At 43.5% G+C, this 18,204-nt stretch overlaps 1 protein-coding gene across 2 annotated transcripts in view; it reads left to right on the forward strand.

Moving 5' to 3' along the window:
• The window catches only part of GCLC (glutamate-cysteine ligase catalytic subunit), a 45,523-nt gene that overhangs the window by 11,125 nt on the left and 16,194 nt on the right, over nt 1–18,204 (forward strand). For both annotated transcript variants that reach the window (XM_045802554.2, XM_045802557.2), the window contains exons 2-6: nt 10,193–10,305; nt 11,145–11,327; nt 14,625–14,738; nt 16,281–16,339; nt 16,448–16,581. In XM_045802554.2, coding sequence (XP_045658510.1) covers nt 10,193–10,305; nt 11,145–11,327; nt 14,625–14,738; nt 16,281–16,339; nt 16,448–16,581 — 603 coding nt within the window. The remainder of the gene's footprint in view (nt 1–10,192; nt 10,306–11,144; nt 11,328–14,624; nt 14,739–16,280; nt 16,340–16,447; nt 16,582–18,204) is intronic.

Below are 18,204 nucleotides of genomic sequence, written 5' to 3' on the forward strand. Positions count from 1 at the left end.
TCCGGGCTGTGACTCTGCCCCGTTTGGATTACCTGCAGGGGTCATGGGCTGGGGTACACAGGGCTTCACATATTTTAATGCTCCAGAGATATAGTAAAGATCTTGAAGTACCTGTAAAAAGCTGTCTGGCACTTGTCTGAGCTGTTTTCAAGAGTTAAGGGTTGCAGCAGTGACTTGCAACCCTAGAAAGTTAATATTTTTTAATAAAAAAAAAAAGTTTTTGTTTGAAAGGATATGCTCTGAGCACTTTAAACCTTACACAAACCTGAAGAGGTTATTGAGGAGTGTGTCCTTCATTTCCATCTGGAAACGTTCACATATTTACACAAGTTGGGCCCTTGAAAGGTACCTTTTTATCTAGCATGCTTTCGACAGCCCTGCCTGTGCTTAAGTATGGTAGTCCTTTCCTCTTGGCCCCCCAAGGCTGCCACTGCTGTATTAAACCATATCTAGGAGGTTCTGATCCTGGGGGCTTTAGTACTCAGAGGACTAGGAAGTAAACAAAAGGCTTCTAATTACAAAGTTTATGCACTTTACTCCTAAAAGCGTCTTAAGCCCTTAATACACAATTCCTGAAAGCTTGGCATCTGGTTTCTCAGCTCAGGATGAAATATAAACAAATCAATCGAGGCAGAAGCAAGAGAGCCTGATTCCGAGAGCAGCTGTGAAAAGCACATCTAGACGTTGCAGCCCATTGTACTTCCAAGTTGCTCTGCTGTGATTCTAGTTAAATGAATTGCTAATGAAGTCTGAAGCCTTAATAAAAAATGAAAATGTGTTTAGGATCTTCCTATTGATAGCAGAAGAGGATGTGATCAATTTTAGAAAGACTTCCACTGATATATACATAAAAATTTTTAAGAGATCATATGCTTAAAAGGGTAAGCTTTGGGCAAGACAATGCATTTGAATAAAATTACCTTCCTGGCTGTGCAGTGAGTAACGTATTTGAAAGTGAAAGAAAAGTGGATGATCATATACGAAGAATTTCTAGAAGAGCTTAATAGAAATACAGAAATATAGATTTCCCCCACCAACCGCAAGTAGAGCATCCCTGTGAAACCTTTTGTAACCCAAAATAGAATAAAGAGAAGCAGCAATTACCATTAATATATAGAAGAATTTTTGAGTGTTCCTGGACCCCAAAAATCACCTTAGACTTTTTTGATACTTTAGGACATATCTTCGATGCACAAAATAAACCAGGATAAAGCCCAGGTGCTCACTGACACAGGTCAGAACTCTGCCTGCTTTAGGCTGACATGCTGGCTGTGGGTTCCAAGGAAGGGACTTGGCTACCCTCTCACTGTTTGGAGTGCCCATTGTCTCTATAAGGTCCTGGTGGGGGGACGTTATTTTTGCCTTTTTCCGTAAAGGGGGGAAAAATCCCCTTCAGATTTCTTTCATTTAGCAAAAACAGGTACAGTTATCCCCCACTTTATGAAAGTTTTGCAATATGGCGTTTTGCTTTTATGAAAGACCTACGTTAGTATGTTTTTCCAAAGAGGATTTTTGCTTTTGGGGGGGGGAGCAAGTTACTATGCTAATGTAGGTCTTGTAAAAGCAAGTGGCCTATAGCAAACTTCTAGAAAACAGGGAACACTCTTCTCTCTACACCACTTCTTACTGCTTACAAAACTTTTTATAGAACACCGTACTTTCTGATAACAGGGAAACCTGTGCTAATGTAGGTCTTTCATACAAACGAAGTGGCTTGGTTCAAATTTTTGAAAAGCAGGGGGATACTTGTATTGCTTTAGAGCAGGAAGGGACTTTTTTTTCCCCCTCCTGTTTTTCCAAATGATGAAACTAAGTCCCAGAGTCTAAGACAAATGCCAAATGTCTGTAATTGTAATATTTCTAAGAAAAGAGGGAAAATTAAGACTGTTCTGAGCAGGGTGGTGTCCCCTTGGGGATAGGAGCAAGGAGGTCCTAGTGCTGGGGGAGTGGCATGGTCAGCAAAGGTTTCTCTGGAAAGGTAGCACTTAAGTTATTGAGACCCACAGGAGCCAGCTATTTGAAGGGCTAAGGTGAAATCTTCCCAAGCAGAGAGAATAGAAGTGCTGTCCAGGCCCTGACTTGGTTGTTGGAAAAACATAGGTATGGCCACAACATGGTGGGGAGGAGGGAGGTTTGAAATGAAGGAGGCAGAGCCAGAAGACCGGTCCTAATGCTCTTGGTGAGGGGGTGGGGCTTTTGCTCAGTGTGAGCCGCTCGAAAGTTTCAAAGAGGGGAATGACTTGATCAGCTTGGTGCAGAAACCCAGGACTACTTAACTGTAGAATTAGGTGGTGGTCGACACTACCAGCTTTCACTTTTGACTGAGACCAGTAGTACCTGAAACAACTGCCAGATGCAATACTTTGGTGAAATGGAACTTGCCTTCCCACGAGTGACATATTCTGAGCGTCTCTATTTCAAGATTTTTATGTAATGTTAATGACAGCCGACTTTGGCTCACTACGGAGCTTGTAACCGGCATTTGGAAAACAGCTCTAAGACACTATGCTGCCTCCATAAACGTACCCCCGCCCACGAGCCAGAAAACCATAGCCACTAGCATCTGCGTGGTGCTGTGTGCGTACCACCGCCTCAGGCAGTTTACACGCAGTTTTTATGTACTTCCCAGAAGCTGAGGGACTCCAAAGCCTGCTCCCCCCGTATAGCAGCTCCCAAATAAGCAGGAGGAAAAGCGCTCTGACAGTTTTCATGGGCTCCAACCCAAGATGAGAGTGAAGGTGGACAGAAAAAGAAAGCAGCGAGGGGATGGTAGTGATAAAGGAAGTAGGCTTTTTGTTTGAGTGAAAATATGAATGTCTCAGAGCCACAGTTGCTTCAGTATTTCTTGTTACCAGATGGCCAGTGATTCCCTTCTAGAGAAATGCCAACATCTTTTCAAAACTATAATATTGAATCTGCTTGGTAATTTCTCGGTCTGCAGGACAAATGCTAACGGGTTCAGTAATGTGACTGCAGCCTTCCCAGCTAATCTTCGGCTGGCAGCGGAGCCCTGTGAAAGGGCAGAGGCGGGTGAGCCCTTTATACGAACATCAGGCTGACCTCACTTGATAGTTATGCAGCCCGTGCCAGCCTCTGCCCAGGGCAGCAGGTAGTGGGCCCAAATCAGGAGCTTTGTCTTACCTCTTTAACACGAACTTCAAATATGGCAGGAAAGGAGTTTATAGTAACAGGAGTCTCCGTCTTCCACATCCCAACTGAAAGTTAAAATTGCTCTCTCAGTGGGATCTGCCCAAACATCCAGGTGTCGGGCCTGAGGGGGAGCCCTGATGCTGCCTTTATGAGATGTGATTATGAAAGAGTGTCTGTGCTCAGATTCTTGTGATGGCGGAATATAGCATTAAACTTGGAGGTGTTGAATCCCTGCCCCCCACCCCCTGCCCTGTCACTGGGGGCAGAGGTGAGCCCCTCTGGACACAGCATTCACTTTGAAGGTGGAATTTCTGTTTTAACATTGGCTCTCACTCTTTAGAACTCTTTTTTTTCTTTTTTTTTAAAAACCCCTTTGGTGGGTTAGTCTACCACTAGTTCTAAAAACTAAAACTCCAAATTTCTGTTTCTCGGGCAGTCCTTGAATTTAGGCCAACCTAACTTAGACCTTAAAGGATGTTCTCTTGCTTGCCCAGCTCTAGGAGTGCATTTGGGCAGAGCTGGGTACCACCATGGAGAGTGGGTGTTCTCGCCAGCACCTGCGTGCCCCGTGCTAAAGCCCTAGGCTCGCCCATACCTGGCGTGTGCCGCCCCAGACGTTCTCGATGCATACTCTCCCTCAGCACCAAGCACTGCAGAGCAGCCGATCCAAAGCAGCCTCTCTCTGCGTGGGGACCAGGTTACCTCCTTTCTTGTTAGCCACGTGGTGACCAGGACTCTGAGAGGAGTATGTCCACAGGAAAGAGCCAAGGAATTCACTTGTCCTTAGAACCCAGAAACCATAGGTCTAAAGTACAGATGTTCTGAGGTAAATAAAAACTATATTTACAATATTGTTTCTTCAGAAGGAATTGTCTTCTGGTTTAGGTTTCGGGTTGTCTTAAGTTGGTGGCCATAGGAAACCTCACCATTCATTGGTAACTTTACTTGATGGAACTACCTTTTGTGAGGTTAATTTGTTTGAGGAGACTGGTTGGGTTCTGCTAGATTTGATTAGAAAGAAGGTAAGAATGCCTTAACATAGTCTTTTTTTTTTTTTTTTCCTTAAGATTTTATTTGTCAGAGAAGAGAGTACAAATAGGGGCAGTGGCAGGCAGAGGGAGAAGCAGGCTCCTTGCTGAGCAAGGAGCCCAATGCGGGACTCGATCATGACCTGGCTGAAGGCAGGCGCTTAACCACCTGAGCCACCCAGGTGCCCCTTCTTTCCCTCTTAAGTCTTCAATTTTTTCACTTAGGCTTCAAATTACTAATCTTGGCATGTGAAAAATTTTTCTCTGTGTGGGCCAAGATAATGATTCAAGGAAGTTACTTCACTGAATCATACAGGAAATTCACTGATGTTATGTGTTGTTAAAATTGAGATTAACATATTATAAATAAAAAGCTGCGTACTCTGTAAGCTGCAGTCCTAATCTAGGATGCCAGCAGAAGACCAGGTCAGGGTGAGGCCACATTTATTTTAGTTTCCAAAAGTGTAAACTTTCCTAGAGTACACCCTGTGTATTCCTGTGGTATGAAATGACATTTCACAGTAGGAGAGAAAGTCAAAATACATCCAACAATTTAAGAATTTGATATGACTTTAGACTCAACTACAAAAGCATTTCTTTGGCGTGATCTCTATGGGGTGGACCCAGTTTATCTGCATCTCTGACCAGCCAGACCTGTGATTATGCTGCAGTCAGAATGGGGGTTGGGAAAAGCGTGGGAATCCTCTGGGAGGTTGTTGAAACATCAGTAGACCCTCCCCTTCGTCTGGCTAGTCCCTTTCCTCCAGGAAGCCTTCTGATCCCCTAGACTGAATCCGTTCTGCAGAGGCCGCAGTTCTGCTTGGTCATCCCAAGCGTTCCCCGAGATCATTTTGCTCCGTTGAGTTACTGGCTGTGGCTGTAGCAGCAGTGGAAGCTTGAGAACAGGAGCCGCACCAGCCTGACTCTTCACCATATTGCCAGCACTTACCCAGTATTGGGCCTTGTTGAGTGAGTGAAAGGACAGAGGGGTGGGGCCAGACAGCAAGACCATGGGTTTGGGTACTGATGGGTCATGAACTTTAACTGGATCCTAACCCTCAAAGTGGCTGTGGGCTTGTTTTGGAGTTAGCGTAAAGAGAAAACTGGGTCTCTGAGGAGCGACAGGTAGTTCTAGCAGGAGTCAAGCCTACTGCTTGGGCCACTGGAAGAACACCAACAGTGGAGTGGAGGCGTTGGCCCTGAACCCCAAATTTTGAATTCCAGTAGGATGGCTGGAGACAAAAGAATTTCTCGAAGTCGAACCTTCCTGAACAAGGAACTGCTTCTAACTGCTTATGAGCCTTATAGAACTAGATTGCTTTCCTAATCACCGTTTTTATCTCCAGGGAGTAGAAATGTAAACACTCATGTTTTATAAAATGTCCAACCTTTCCTCAAAGTCTAAGCTCCTTGAAACCCTTACCTTCATGGTAGTGTATCAAAAAAAGGAAATTTATTTTAAACTAGTGGTAAATGCCATTTAAAGACAACATAAATCCTAAAACACACTTTGATATTAACAGTTACTCTTGTTATCTTGAACTCTGATGCCATGAATATTTTCCTGTCTGCAACATATCCAGCGTTGTCCGGAGTACTTACATCACCCTCAATTAAGATTCTTTACTTCTGTTGGCCTAATTTCGGATGAACATAAAGCACCTCATCCTTGTGTAAACCTGCACTGAATGACTAGTGAGTTATTGCGTTCAGGTCATCCCTAGCAACGCTATATACTAACACATAGTAGTCTACTGAATGGGCCTTCGGCTTTGATTCAACAGCTCTGAGATATTAGTGGCTTTTTACCCTAGTGGGATAAAATTTAGCCTTTTTAGCAATGAAACCTAATTTTAATTTTCATTTGTAGAAAAAGTACACATTTTAAAATGAGTGTCTCACATAGTGCTTCGTTATTTTTAGTGTGTCTAAAAGATCCCTGATGGGTACTACGTAGCAGTGTCCCTAAGTTACATTTAGGGAGTTACGATCTGTGCACCGAGAAGAGAGCCCATTGGCTGTTTATGCTACTTCCAAGTACTATGTTGATTACACACATTGGAATTAGTCACTCTGCAGTGCACTGATAATGCCTTCGGGATTGTGTATGTGCTCCGTGTACGTAGATGTCGCTGTATCTCAGAACACACAGCCCACATGCTCTTCGAAGTTAGGAAAGCTAGTATGTTTAATCCTTGGAATCTGTTGTGTTCAGAAGGGCCTCTGTGCCGTCTTCTGTTATTTTGTCTTTTCCTCTCATCCTTTGGATGCAAAAAGGAAGCTTAAGATGGGGACAAAATCCAGATACAATAAAATCACTGTGGCTTTAGGGTAGTCTGCATGGGGAGAACATTGCCTTAACGTGTCACTTCATTATCACTCAACAGCTAGCTCACTGAACCAAACTCCATTTTGGCTCTCGCTTGGCTATTAGGAAAGATCGAGTTACTTATTTGTTGCTTGTGTGATGTAGCATTAGAAATAAACATAAATGTATTGAGGGGGTTTAAAAAGATAACAAAAAAGCCAAGAGCTGAAAGAACCATCCTGAGCACGGAGGCAGAAAAGCAAAGTGACTGGGGCGGGGCGGCGGGGAGATTACTTCCAAGCACCTTCAATTTGAGTTTGCAAAATGTTCAGGGGGTTCTTAAAGGCTTCTAACTGAACTTTCATTTTATCCGAAAGTAAGTGCATTTATTTGGTTTTTTTTTTGGTCTCCTTGAGTAAATATTCTGATGTGTTTCTGTCACATTTGCTTAATGAGATCATGGATGATTATTTTTTAATTAAGGAGAGTTTGGTTTGTAAGCATTTTAAATGTCATCCGCTTGGCTGATATTTAAAACGCAGGCTGAGTTTGAGCTTTTTGTTCTCCTGCCCTTCCCATGCTTTAAACTCGTGGTCTCAGAGTGATTTTGAAAACTAAGGATTTCAATTATTTCAAAACTAGGAAACCAACAAGAGTTATTGCACTTCAGCTTATATAAGTGGTACAAAAATTCTTGCTCATTTTGATAATAGATAAATGATGGGAACCCAGTAAGCTAGGGAGTATCTCTTCATCTGTCTTGCAGGAAACATGCTGTCTGATTAAGAAGAGAACACAGATAATTGACGATGCCCTGCAGATGTGTTGGAGCCCGTGATCAAAGGAGGAAGTACTGAAGTAGGAAGATTCCTCCTGAGAGCTAGCAGGGGTCGTAGAGCCCGCAGCTCTGTCCTGGGCCTAGGATGAGCTAAGGCATCCGTTTAGATCTGTAACTGTAACTGCTGTGTCTCAGCTTCTGTAATATATTAATGTCAGGCCCACTTCTTAAAATTGAGGCATAATCAATTTGTGAGGTTTTCAGCCAGTATTATATACTGTCCCTGCCTCATAGAGCTTCTAACAATTCTTTTTTAAGGATTTTATTTGAGAAAAAGAGATAGAGCACAAGCTGGGCAGAGAGGGAGAAGCACGCTCCCTGGTGAGCAGGGAGCCCAACTCGGGGCTCGATCCTGGACTCTGGCATCTTGACCTGAGCTGAAGGCAGATGCTTAACCAGCTGAGCCACCCAGGCGCCCCTATAACAATTTTTCTAAAAGCTTATCATTACTAACCAAGATTGGCATCCTTTTAGAGTCCTAGTAGCAAGGCGTGCTGTGCTTTGAGGCCAGACAGGCTCGGTTCACACCCATGCCTGACACTGTGGCCTTGGGCAGCTTACTCAGCCTCTCTGAGCATCTTTGCACATCTGTAAAATAGGTGATCGTGCCTACTTTCAAATGATGGATTTGGAGATTAGGATCCACATAAGAAAATTCACAGCATACCATCTTTCTTATTCTCATTTAAGAGAAAACTTGTTTCTCATACTTACGATATTTTTATATATCTATCCTGAGACTTAATAAGGTTTCCTATTCCATCAGCTCTTAGCGTCTCTATCCAGATTTAGGTCTCCTGAATAGCTATCTGGAAACCTGTATTTAAATTTGGGAGCAAATCCAGATTCTGCAGCCCAGTTTTCAGGCATTTGATATTGAGTTGATTGTACAAATACAGATTTCACATTTCTGGTTCACGTAGGCTAACCCAAGTAGTCTTACCTATTTCTTGAACATGCAGTATTCTAATAGAAAAGCAAGAGTGGGAACTTAAACTTATCAGTAAGACATTTTAGTTTAGGCTATTATAACATATACCATAGATTAGGTGGCTTAAACAACAGGCATATTTCTCATGGTTCTGGAGGTTCTGGAGGTTGGGAAGTCCAAGGTCAAAGGTGGAGAGAGATTCGTTTCCAGATGAGGGTCCTCTTCCTGGCTTATAAACAGCTGCCTTCTTGCTGTGTCCTCATGTGGTGGCAAGAGAGATTATTTTTCTCATTTCTTCTAATAAGGGCACTAATCCCATCCCATAGGGGATTAAGGGCTTCAACATATGAATGTGGGGGAGTGGGGCACAAACATTCAGTCCATAGCAACAACTAGTAGTAAAAGGTAGTTGAAAGTTTCATTTGTTTTTTTAAACCTGCCAGGCTCTCTTCTGTGGTTACTAACATTTTTTTCCCCTTTATAATTCCATTTCTTAGCGGAGGTGCGAAACTCTCTTGTTGAACATGACTGTGTCTGTGGTAATGGATGGCTGACTGAAATGCCTTCCAAGACCAGCCAGGTACAGAGAAGAATAGGCCACTGCAGACCAGAGCATGACCTCTCAGAGGAGAGCAGCTCATACCCCACCCAGTAGGAATGGGCTTCTGGGTATTTGTTTCTAAGTCTGGAAATCTGGATTTATTGCTGTATTGCTGCTTTTTTCTTTCTTTTTTTTTATGATAAGCCAAACAAAATATTTCCGCTGAGTGGTCAGCTTCATGGGGCACCAGTTTATCACCTTCTTTTCTCTGTCTTGGTATCTTGTCCAAAGGGTACTCTTGAGTGTTCTCCTGAATGATCTGATTCCATACCTTTTCACTTACTGATGGATAATGTTTTATTTCAGCCACAAATCGGGATTCATAGTCTTCACTGTTGATACCAACCATCATGATTTAAACTATGTGATTTCATGGAAAACAAAAGCAGGCTCTGTTTGTACTCTGCCCAGAAAAGTCTTTCTTTGGTATTTAACTCCTGATTTTTATCAGAATTCCACCAGGTATTGTTATAAATGCACTAGGGCACCTTGCATCGTAAATCATACACGGTTTCAGGGTGGGGAAGTTGTCTTAAGTTACTCTTGAAAAACCAAGACTCAATTGTTGAAACTCCTAAAATAACTTCCGCATACTGGTGTGTTTATGATTATGACTTAACTCTCCCAACAGTGAGACTTACAATGGCATTTAATAACCTGCCAGTAAATAAGGATAATCTGCCATGATAATCTGCCCAGATAACCACTTTCGTAAACTACAATAAGCCAGTTGAGGAAATAAAGTTAAAAATGCAACTTCATTTTGTAACTGCAATTTACAGATTTTTTTTTTTTTTAAAGATTTTATTTATTTATTTGACAGAGATAGAGACAGCCAGTGAGAGAGGGAATACAAGCAGGGGGAGTGGGAGAGGAAGAAGCAGGCTCATAGCGGAAGAGCCTAATGTGGGGCTCGATCCCACAACGCCGGGATCACGCCCTGAGCCGAAGGCAGACGCTTAACCGCTGTGCCACCCAGGCGCCCCGTAGAGTTTACAGATTTTTAGCTTTGAAATGTTTCTCTTTTGAAGTACAATCTGTCAGAGTGGACATCTTGACTTTTCTTTGGGATATTAAGTAGAGCAGGAGAAAGAAGTAACAAAGGAATAAGTTCTGGTCCTCAAACACTGGCGCTGTTGACTGATCATTTTCTCCAGTCTTTCATATTATGCAAAAGAACGCTCATTGTGTGCCATGTAGCGTAAGCAGATGTGACTGTCTTGAGTTACTGTGGGTCCTTTCCAACCCTCACATTTCCCTGCCTCCTCCTCTTGAAGGTTACACTGAACACGAGTCTAGAAGGTTAATTTTTTTTTTTTTTTTTAACTTTCAATAGGTGGAATACATGTTGGTGTCTTTTGATCATGAAAATAAAAAAGTTCGGTTGGTCCTGTCTGGAGAGGAAGTTCTTGAAACTCTGCAAGAAAAGGGGGAAAGGACAAACCCAAAGTAAGCTGAAATACCAAAGGTTGCTTTAGCATTTCTGAACTTGCTGGAACTGCAGATGTATAGGAGGCAGGCTGGCATCGTAGTTGAGAGCACATGCTCTGGTTCCCCTGCTTCATAGCTGCGTGTAACCTTGGGCAAGTTACTTAACGTCTCTGTGCCTCCCTTTCCTCATCTGTAAAGTAGGGATAATAATACCTCCTGAATAGGGTGTTGACATTTTAAATACGTGAATGTATTTAAGCACTTAGAACTATAAACACAACATAAAGCCTGTTTACCATGACTAAATGTTAAAAAAAAAAGAAAAAAGAAAAAAAGAAAAAGAAAAGAAAAACCAAAACCATGGACAGAGTGTTACTGAGATCCCAAACCATGGTGCCAGATGAACCAGATGAAGCTTAGACTGAGTTTGTTTGGTTGGCAGGGTGTTTTTTAATATTTCTTCAAGTAGACAAAAAGGCGAAGGGGCAAGTACTTTCCAGTTCCATTTTCCTACTCCCTTGAGTTTTGGAGACGGCATTTGAGTTTGGAGGCCAGCAGTGAACTGAAAGAGCCCTTATGGCCTCCTCTCCTTTCTCACAAAGTGGACTAGCTTGTCTTGGACAGCGAGTGCCCTGTGTGTGGTTTTCAGTTACTTACAAGTATTCTGGACCCTGTACTTCTAACCCTCACCTGGTTGAAGAGCTCTGGAGAATGACCAGCCTTTGGGAACAGTAAAGTTCTTAGCTTCACTTACATGGAATGGTGTCTCAGTTTTTGGAAGTGACTTTTTAAAAACTTGTAAAAATTGAATAGACGGCAGCAAAATGTGGTGGAATGGAATTTTTCCTCCTCTGTAGCCATCCTACCCTGTGGAGACCAGAGTATGGCAGTTACATGATTGAAGGCACACCTGGACAGCCGTACGGAGGAACGATGTCCGAGTTCAACACAGTCGAAGACAACATGAGGAAACGCCGGAAGGAAGCAACTTCTTTATTAGGAGAAAACCAGGCTCTCTGCACAATAACTTCATTTCCCAGGTTAGTTCCTATCTGAACCTGCCCCAGCAGATCGTTCAGAGCTTTGGGTTCTAAAAGAGCAGATCATGACCCAAGCATTTGACCGTATAGTTCACATACTTTACAGACAGTTCATGCTTTATGTGCTGCATTTGATAGAACCTGTGATGTTATGGCCTCAGGCAAACTTGCGTGCCAGTTCCAGCGGGTGGGAGGTGGCCCGGAGCACTGCCGTGAGAGCATTCATCTGGCCTCTGGGCGAGACCGTGAGGACCACCGTGACTGCTAGCATCGTGGCGGCATCCACCCGAGGCTGGGGTGGAGGGAGCAGTGCGTCTGCCAAGCGGTTCTGACCCCGTAAGGCGTAGCTGAGCCTGATGGTGCTCTTCTCGCTCGACTCTGTTGCTTCCGTGTGCCTGTTTGCCTGCTGGCGAATGCTGGTATTGGTGGCCGATGGGAGGGTCACCTGGTGGAGAGCTGGCATCAGTGCTCCCAGTCCACTGTTGATACATCCTAACTATGAATGAGGGGGTCATTAGGCCATGTTTGAGTCTTGTGTTGAAAAGGAAACTTACGGGTTGTCATCAAATCTAGTTATGGCCAAAAGTTCCTAGAAGTAAATATAAAGAAAACATAAATAGTGAAGCTATGCTCTTAGCTTAGAATTAAGTACGTAAATATTGTACAGTCATACATAGGAGCTCTGCATAGGAATGCAGTTCTACCAAATTTGTAAATCTGACTTATCTGTGCTAGATATCTGTCAGATTACGGCAAAGTATGCTTACCTCCTCAAGGTTCAAACTCTTTGGGGATTGGTATCCATAGACTGAAACACTTAGAACTATTTTTATACCCTCCCTCTTTTTTTCTGATAAATGTCCATAATAAACACAGGCATTTGGAGACCTACCACTGGTCTTGGAAGGACACTTGGGATTTTCTTTTTTAAAAATCTTCAGTGTAACATCTAAATGGTTGAAACCCTATTTAAGCAACTCAGACATTTAGAGATACATGTCATATTTTCTGTGATTGCTTCATTCCTTTATGCAGGCCACTCCCCTTTCCCTGCAGAAGAAAGGCCCCAGCCGGATGAGGGTGGGCAGGTTTGCTTGGAAGAGAGTTGGCATAGTCCTTTGCCCTAGTGTTTTAAGGAGAAGGTAAAAAAAAAAAAAAAAAATCATGACTCTGCCTTTCACTCAGATAATTGAGTGCCTGCTGCATGCCAGACCCATGCAGTGCGAGGATGCAGGCATGAATAGAGACAGACACAGTCTCTGCCACTGCCGAGACTGAGGGACCAGATGGCCACAGATCCGGGGAATATGAAGTTGAGGACGTGCTGTGAGGGAAAGATGCGGAGCAGAGAGTGGGACGTGGTTGTCAGGTGGACTCTGCGAAGTGGGGAAGATGATTGGGGTGATGTCCAGAGTCCCGGTAGGAGTTTACTGGGAGTGGGGAGGGGAGGGACAGCCTGGGGAGGGGAGGGACAGCCTAGGGAGGGTGAGCAGAGTGGGCAGACGTCCCAGGATGAACAGGGAGAGCGCAGAGCCTCATGAGAACCAGAAGAAGGCTGGCCGCTGGGGCCGGGACCTTGAGAGGGAAGGGGAGGCTGGGCAGGTGGTTGTTGGGCCAGATCCTGTTAGCTGAGAATTTAGGTTGCTATCCTAAAAGCAGTAGGAGTTATTATAAAGGGAGAGCTAAGACAGAGGAATAAATTTTATTCTACAAATCTAATTTTTTTTAAAAGCTTACTCATATTTTTTGATGGGAGGGTATTTTTGGGCTTGTAAACAAAACAAGAATAATTATTATTTAGTTGAAGAAGCCTCACCTTCTATCAGTGGTAAATGATAAGGAAAGTTTTGTTGTGGTGTCAAGAGAGAAAGGAGTACTTGGTTTCTTAAGTGTAAACTGCGATTTTTCTCTGTGAAGAGACAAAACTCTGTCATGGAGCTATAATCCAAAACAGTGGCCAAGTGAATGTTTAAATTTAAATTAATGACACTGAAGTGGAAATTTTAGTTCCTCAGTCACACGGGGCTCAGTTCAAGTGCTCGCTAGGTGCATGTATTGGACGCACTGGATTGGACAGTGTGGACATGAGACCTTCCCGTGCTGCAAAGCTTCTGTCGGATGGTGCCGGTCTGCGAGGAAAGCAGGGCTGTCGGAGTTTGAGGATCGGAGTTCTGACTGTCTTTGTCCTGCCAAACACATTTTCGTTCTCCCTCCATTCAGCCTAATTCTGGTTGCCTCCGAGTCCCCAAGACTGAAGTCTGCCACTCTTACAGGACTTCCCCAAAGTTTGCAGGCTCCTAGTAAATAATGCACACAGCTGCAAGAATTCTCAGGAACCCTCATTATAGCTGGAAATGGTTTTCCAGATAAGATCAGCAAATTCCATTGTTGTTCACAAGACGGATATGGGCAGCCAACAGGTGCTTTATTTTATAAAAGGTAGGGGCTGAACCATAAGGCATGGGTAGTCTTGGCTCTTAAGCCCAGAGTTTCCTACCACTGATCTAAAGCCCTGACAAGAGCCTCCCTTGTTTTGCATTCACGAACTTTGTCGGTCTTTGTCCTCTCTCACAGCGCATTTAACAATGACCTTAAAATTCTTAACTTGAAGAGCTAGATGTGGAATTTGAGCTTTACGTTTAGGGATGAAGACAGAGGTTCCTTTTTCTGTGTTGGAATTAAAGCTCTTGGTTAGGTCAAGTAAGAGAATGGGGTTGGGTTTCAAACATCAGAGGGAGATCTCAGGGGCGGATGGGGACACCTGCAGAGACGCTACCTAATCCTGAGGGACTCCTGAGGTGATCTGTAGAGGCAGAAAGCAGGAGAGCCCTTAGATATTTGAACAAAGCTTATCGACAGGTGGGGGGCAGTAGGGATGTGCAGGGGTCAAATACAATCAGAAATGAGAGCTGGTAAAGGAAGACCAGCAGACCCCATGTAGGGGGAACCCATAGCCTGTGACCATTGATGTGACCTAGCTGAGGGACTTCTGTGCTGTTGGTCCTCGCTGTTAAATGAAGAGATGGCTAGGACGTGAACAGCACTCTGGAGATCCTGAGTGGATGGAGGGTCTCTGGTAAAGTCTCTCACAGGCTGCAATCGCAAAAGATGTTGGTGGGGAAGACCAAGTACAAGGGGGTGTTTGTAGAGCACAGTATTCACACAGCATTCATGTGCTAGACCCCCTGTAGGGGGGAAGCTAGACAGGTGTGGGTGGTTCTTAAGGTGCGGTGATGGCGAGACATTATTAACTTTTGAAAACAAATCCTACCTACTTAGTTCTTCAATTTGTTGTAGATTAGGCTGTCCTGGGTTCACGCTGCCAGAGTTCAAACCCAATCCGGTTGAAGGAGGAGCTTCCAAGTCCCTCTTCTTTCCTGATGAAGCCATAAATAAGCACCCCCGCTTCAGGTGAGTATGGCTGCGCCTTTAAACGCAGATGTCCCTCACTCTTACCCTGCCTGCTGAGAGTAAGGCGCTCCTCTTTCTAGAATCCTTGTTGAGCGCTTACTGAATTCAGGCTCCTTTTGTAATGAACTTTGCTTCTTAGAGCACGGCTTGACTTGCCCGTCTTACAAATCATCTTAGTTGTTGGCTTAGCCACTGTTGTCTTTAGAATACAGATTTTTTTCAGCCCTGTTGTATAAACATCTATTTGGGGATGTTTCCTCTTAGTTACTCCTACCTTTTTCCCACTCTCCATGTGATCACATTCTACTCAATATACCCTTCATAATAAGGCAAAATATGTACAACTCTTTACCTTCTGTTCTATTAACTTCTAGCTCTGGTAGTTTGTAGTTTCATTCCTGGGTTTAAAGTGGCTTCAGGGCCCACGCCACTCTGATCTTGCTTTGTACCTTGAGTCTCCTCTGTCATCCTAAACTGAGGGTCCCGACCTGCAAGTGGGGACCTTGGGACTTGTCAGTATTGATTCCTTTGACAGGTCTGCACATCTGCTATATGCAGAGTCTGGGGGGGGGAACAGATTTATAGATGGAGTCCCCAACTTCAAATGTTATAGTGTGCCAGGGGGAAAATAGATTCAGCTGCAAGGAAAGATACTATGCCGGATTCCCAAAGGTAGGAAGGAGGATCAGAGACCCTCCTCGGAGAAAGAGGATGCTTCTGACTGAGGAGATCCTGGCAGACATGGGAAAGAGCTGGTCTGCTATCGGAGTCTGCATCACCACTGTCTGCTAGAATCATGCTAGCCTCAGATGTTGTTTTAAATTTTCTAACAGTCACATGAAAAAAGTAAAAAAGAAAGATGGAATTTTATAATTTTATTTAATCCAGTTTATCCAAAATTACTTCAACATGTAATCAGTATTTTAAAATTATCGATAAGACATTGTACTTTATTTTTGTACTTTATTTTTGTATTTTGTAGTCTTCAAAATTTGGTGTGTATGTTATCATCACAGCATATTTTAATTAGGATTAGCCCCATTTCAAGTGCACAGCAGCCACAGTGTGCCTGGTGGCTTCTGGTTTGACACTGTGGGTCTAGAAGATAGGTATTCATATTGCCAATTGGGAGGGATAGTAACAAGGTATTGGGGCTCCAGAGACGCCTAGGGAAAGTGAATAGTAAAGCTTGAAGTTTTTGGAAGACATGGGGAGTGTTAGAAACACGGTGAGACCAGACCACGGCAGACCCCAGACAGTTGAGTTTGATTTGAGAAGTTACAGGGAGCTGGGGTATCCGGGGTTGAACAGGGAAGAGCATGGCATTCTTGAGCAAGGGGCAGAGGAAGTGGTGGTAACACAGAGCTTTCTCACAGCATATTCCCTCAGAATACCTTGATCCACATCAATATTCTATAGGATTGCCTCAGAGAATTAGTTTGAGGTAGGATTTCATTCTATTTACATGTTATATGATCAAATTCTTCTTTTGCATGGTGGTTCTTAGGTGGCCGATTTATGACGTTTGGTTGTCTGTTTCAGTACCCTAACACGAAATATCCGACACAGGAGAGGAGAAAAGGTTGTCATCAATGTACCAAGTAAGTCCACAGTGGTTGGCGGGATGGGAGAGACACCTGGGGAATCGCTGTTGAATCCTTGAATGTCACCCTTCTCTCTCTCTTTTTTTTTTAAATTTAATCCTGCAGTATTTAAGGACAAGAATACACCGTCTCCGTTTATAGAAACATTTCCTGAGGATGAGGAGGCGGCCAAAGCTTCTAAGCCTGATCATATTTACATGGATGCCATGGGCTTTGGGATGGGCAATTGCTGTCTTCAGGTATTGATTCCAATATACAGAGAGGCAGAGTGCCTTCATCCATTTCTACTCACTAACTTCTTTTCTTTATAAATACGCATTTTTTTACAATTACATTGTAATCAGGTTTAAATGAAAGCTAAAAGTGTGCCTTTCTGAAAACCAGTGATTTTTAGTAAATTCATTGGTAGCTATCTCTTGATGGAGAGTTCATGGAATCTCCAGTTTACTACAAAGATAAGTGGTTGTTACTTACAGTGTGAAATATTCCATGATCCCTGCCTCTGTTCTTTCCAGTGATGGTCGGGCCTAGAGCTTATAATACCATTCAGATCTCTGTTTCTGAAAGTGAACTTTGGATGTACTCCCGTGACCTTGGGATCCAAGGGAAGGATTGTTTGGACTCCAAACGTTCATATTCAGGCAAGGCCGCCTAGTGGTATAAAAAGAACTACTGAGCAACCCGTGTTTGCCTTGCCCCTGGCGAAGTGACACAGGAGGCAGTACAGCCTTTCTCTGTTTCCTCCTTTAAAACTTCCCGTGGATCTAGTCAGATGGCTGGTGCCCCTGGCAGGGACCTGGGTGGCCGGACACGGGACCCACCTGGCAGCGGTGGGCCTGCGCTCGGGCCACAGCTGTTGCTGCTCCTTCGGGGTTTGGGTAGCTCCCCTCACTTCTTGGCATCTTGATTTTCTCCCCAGTTAACCGGAAGGTTTATATTAAGTCCCCTTCTAGGTCTGACTCTAAGCTATACTTCGTTGTTTTTATCAACAGAAGTGCTTGTTTTAACCTTTACTTTGCTTAAAATCGTGTGAGAACAGGAGTAGGAGTTGCACAGAGTATAAAGTGAAAATTTCAAATTTCAGATAAAAAGGTCACTTGTTCTTGTCTAAGGTGATTGTATCCATTTCTGATTACTTCAGAAGATTAGAAGTAACGTCCTCAGAGGTCTGGAGTGGTGTGAAACCTGGCCCCCATGTGAGGCCCGGGGCCTCGGGTCCAGGCAGAGGCCAAAAAACTCAGCATTCCCATCATCTCAGACAGCTGCAGTGTAGACACATGCCTTCTTGCACATAAAGCTCTGATGCGCTTATTTTTACAACTCTGTAAAAGGAAAATTGAAAGCCAGAGTCAGATTTCTCCATGCTAAATGTGTTTACATAACCATAGTTTTTTTTTCTGGTTTTCCTGACATACACAGGCGGCATAAAGTGTGTGGTCTTCCAAACAAACATAGGCCAGTAAGTTTTGTTACAGAGGGTCACATTTCATAAAAAAGAGATCTTTCGACTTTCACTTGCATATCTGCTTTTCTATCTTAATTACAAATGTTTTTAAAAGGAACCATTAAGCTCTAGAACTTACAGTGCATGGCTTTAAAATTGTATCAGTGTAATTGGAGTACTGATTGCCTTTTCTTGGTTTAATATTAAACCAGGGTACCCTGCCAGGGACAGTACAGTTACTTCGTTCCAAAGGGACAGTCTTTCCCTTGAAACACCATACAAAGGGTTCTAATGGTGGGTGGTTAACATTTTTATTACCTGTAGATACAAGTTTCCATCCAAATTTACTCTTTTTCATGGGTTCAGGATTAAGTTTTCTTTCTGTTGTCCAAGACCCTACTTTGAATACTCAAAAAAT

This window comes from Ursus americanus, chromosome 29, assembly GCF_024610735.1.
Source record: "Ursus americanus isolate L20-20 chromosome 29, mUrsAme1.1.p, whole genome shotgun sequence".
Lineage (NCBI taxonomy): Eukaryota > Metazoa > Chordata > Mammalia > Carnivora > Ursidae > Ursus > Ursus americanus.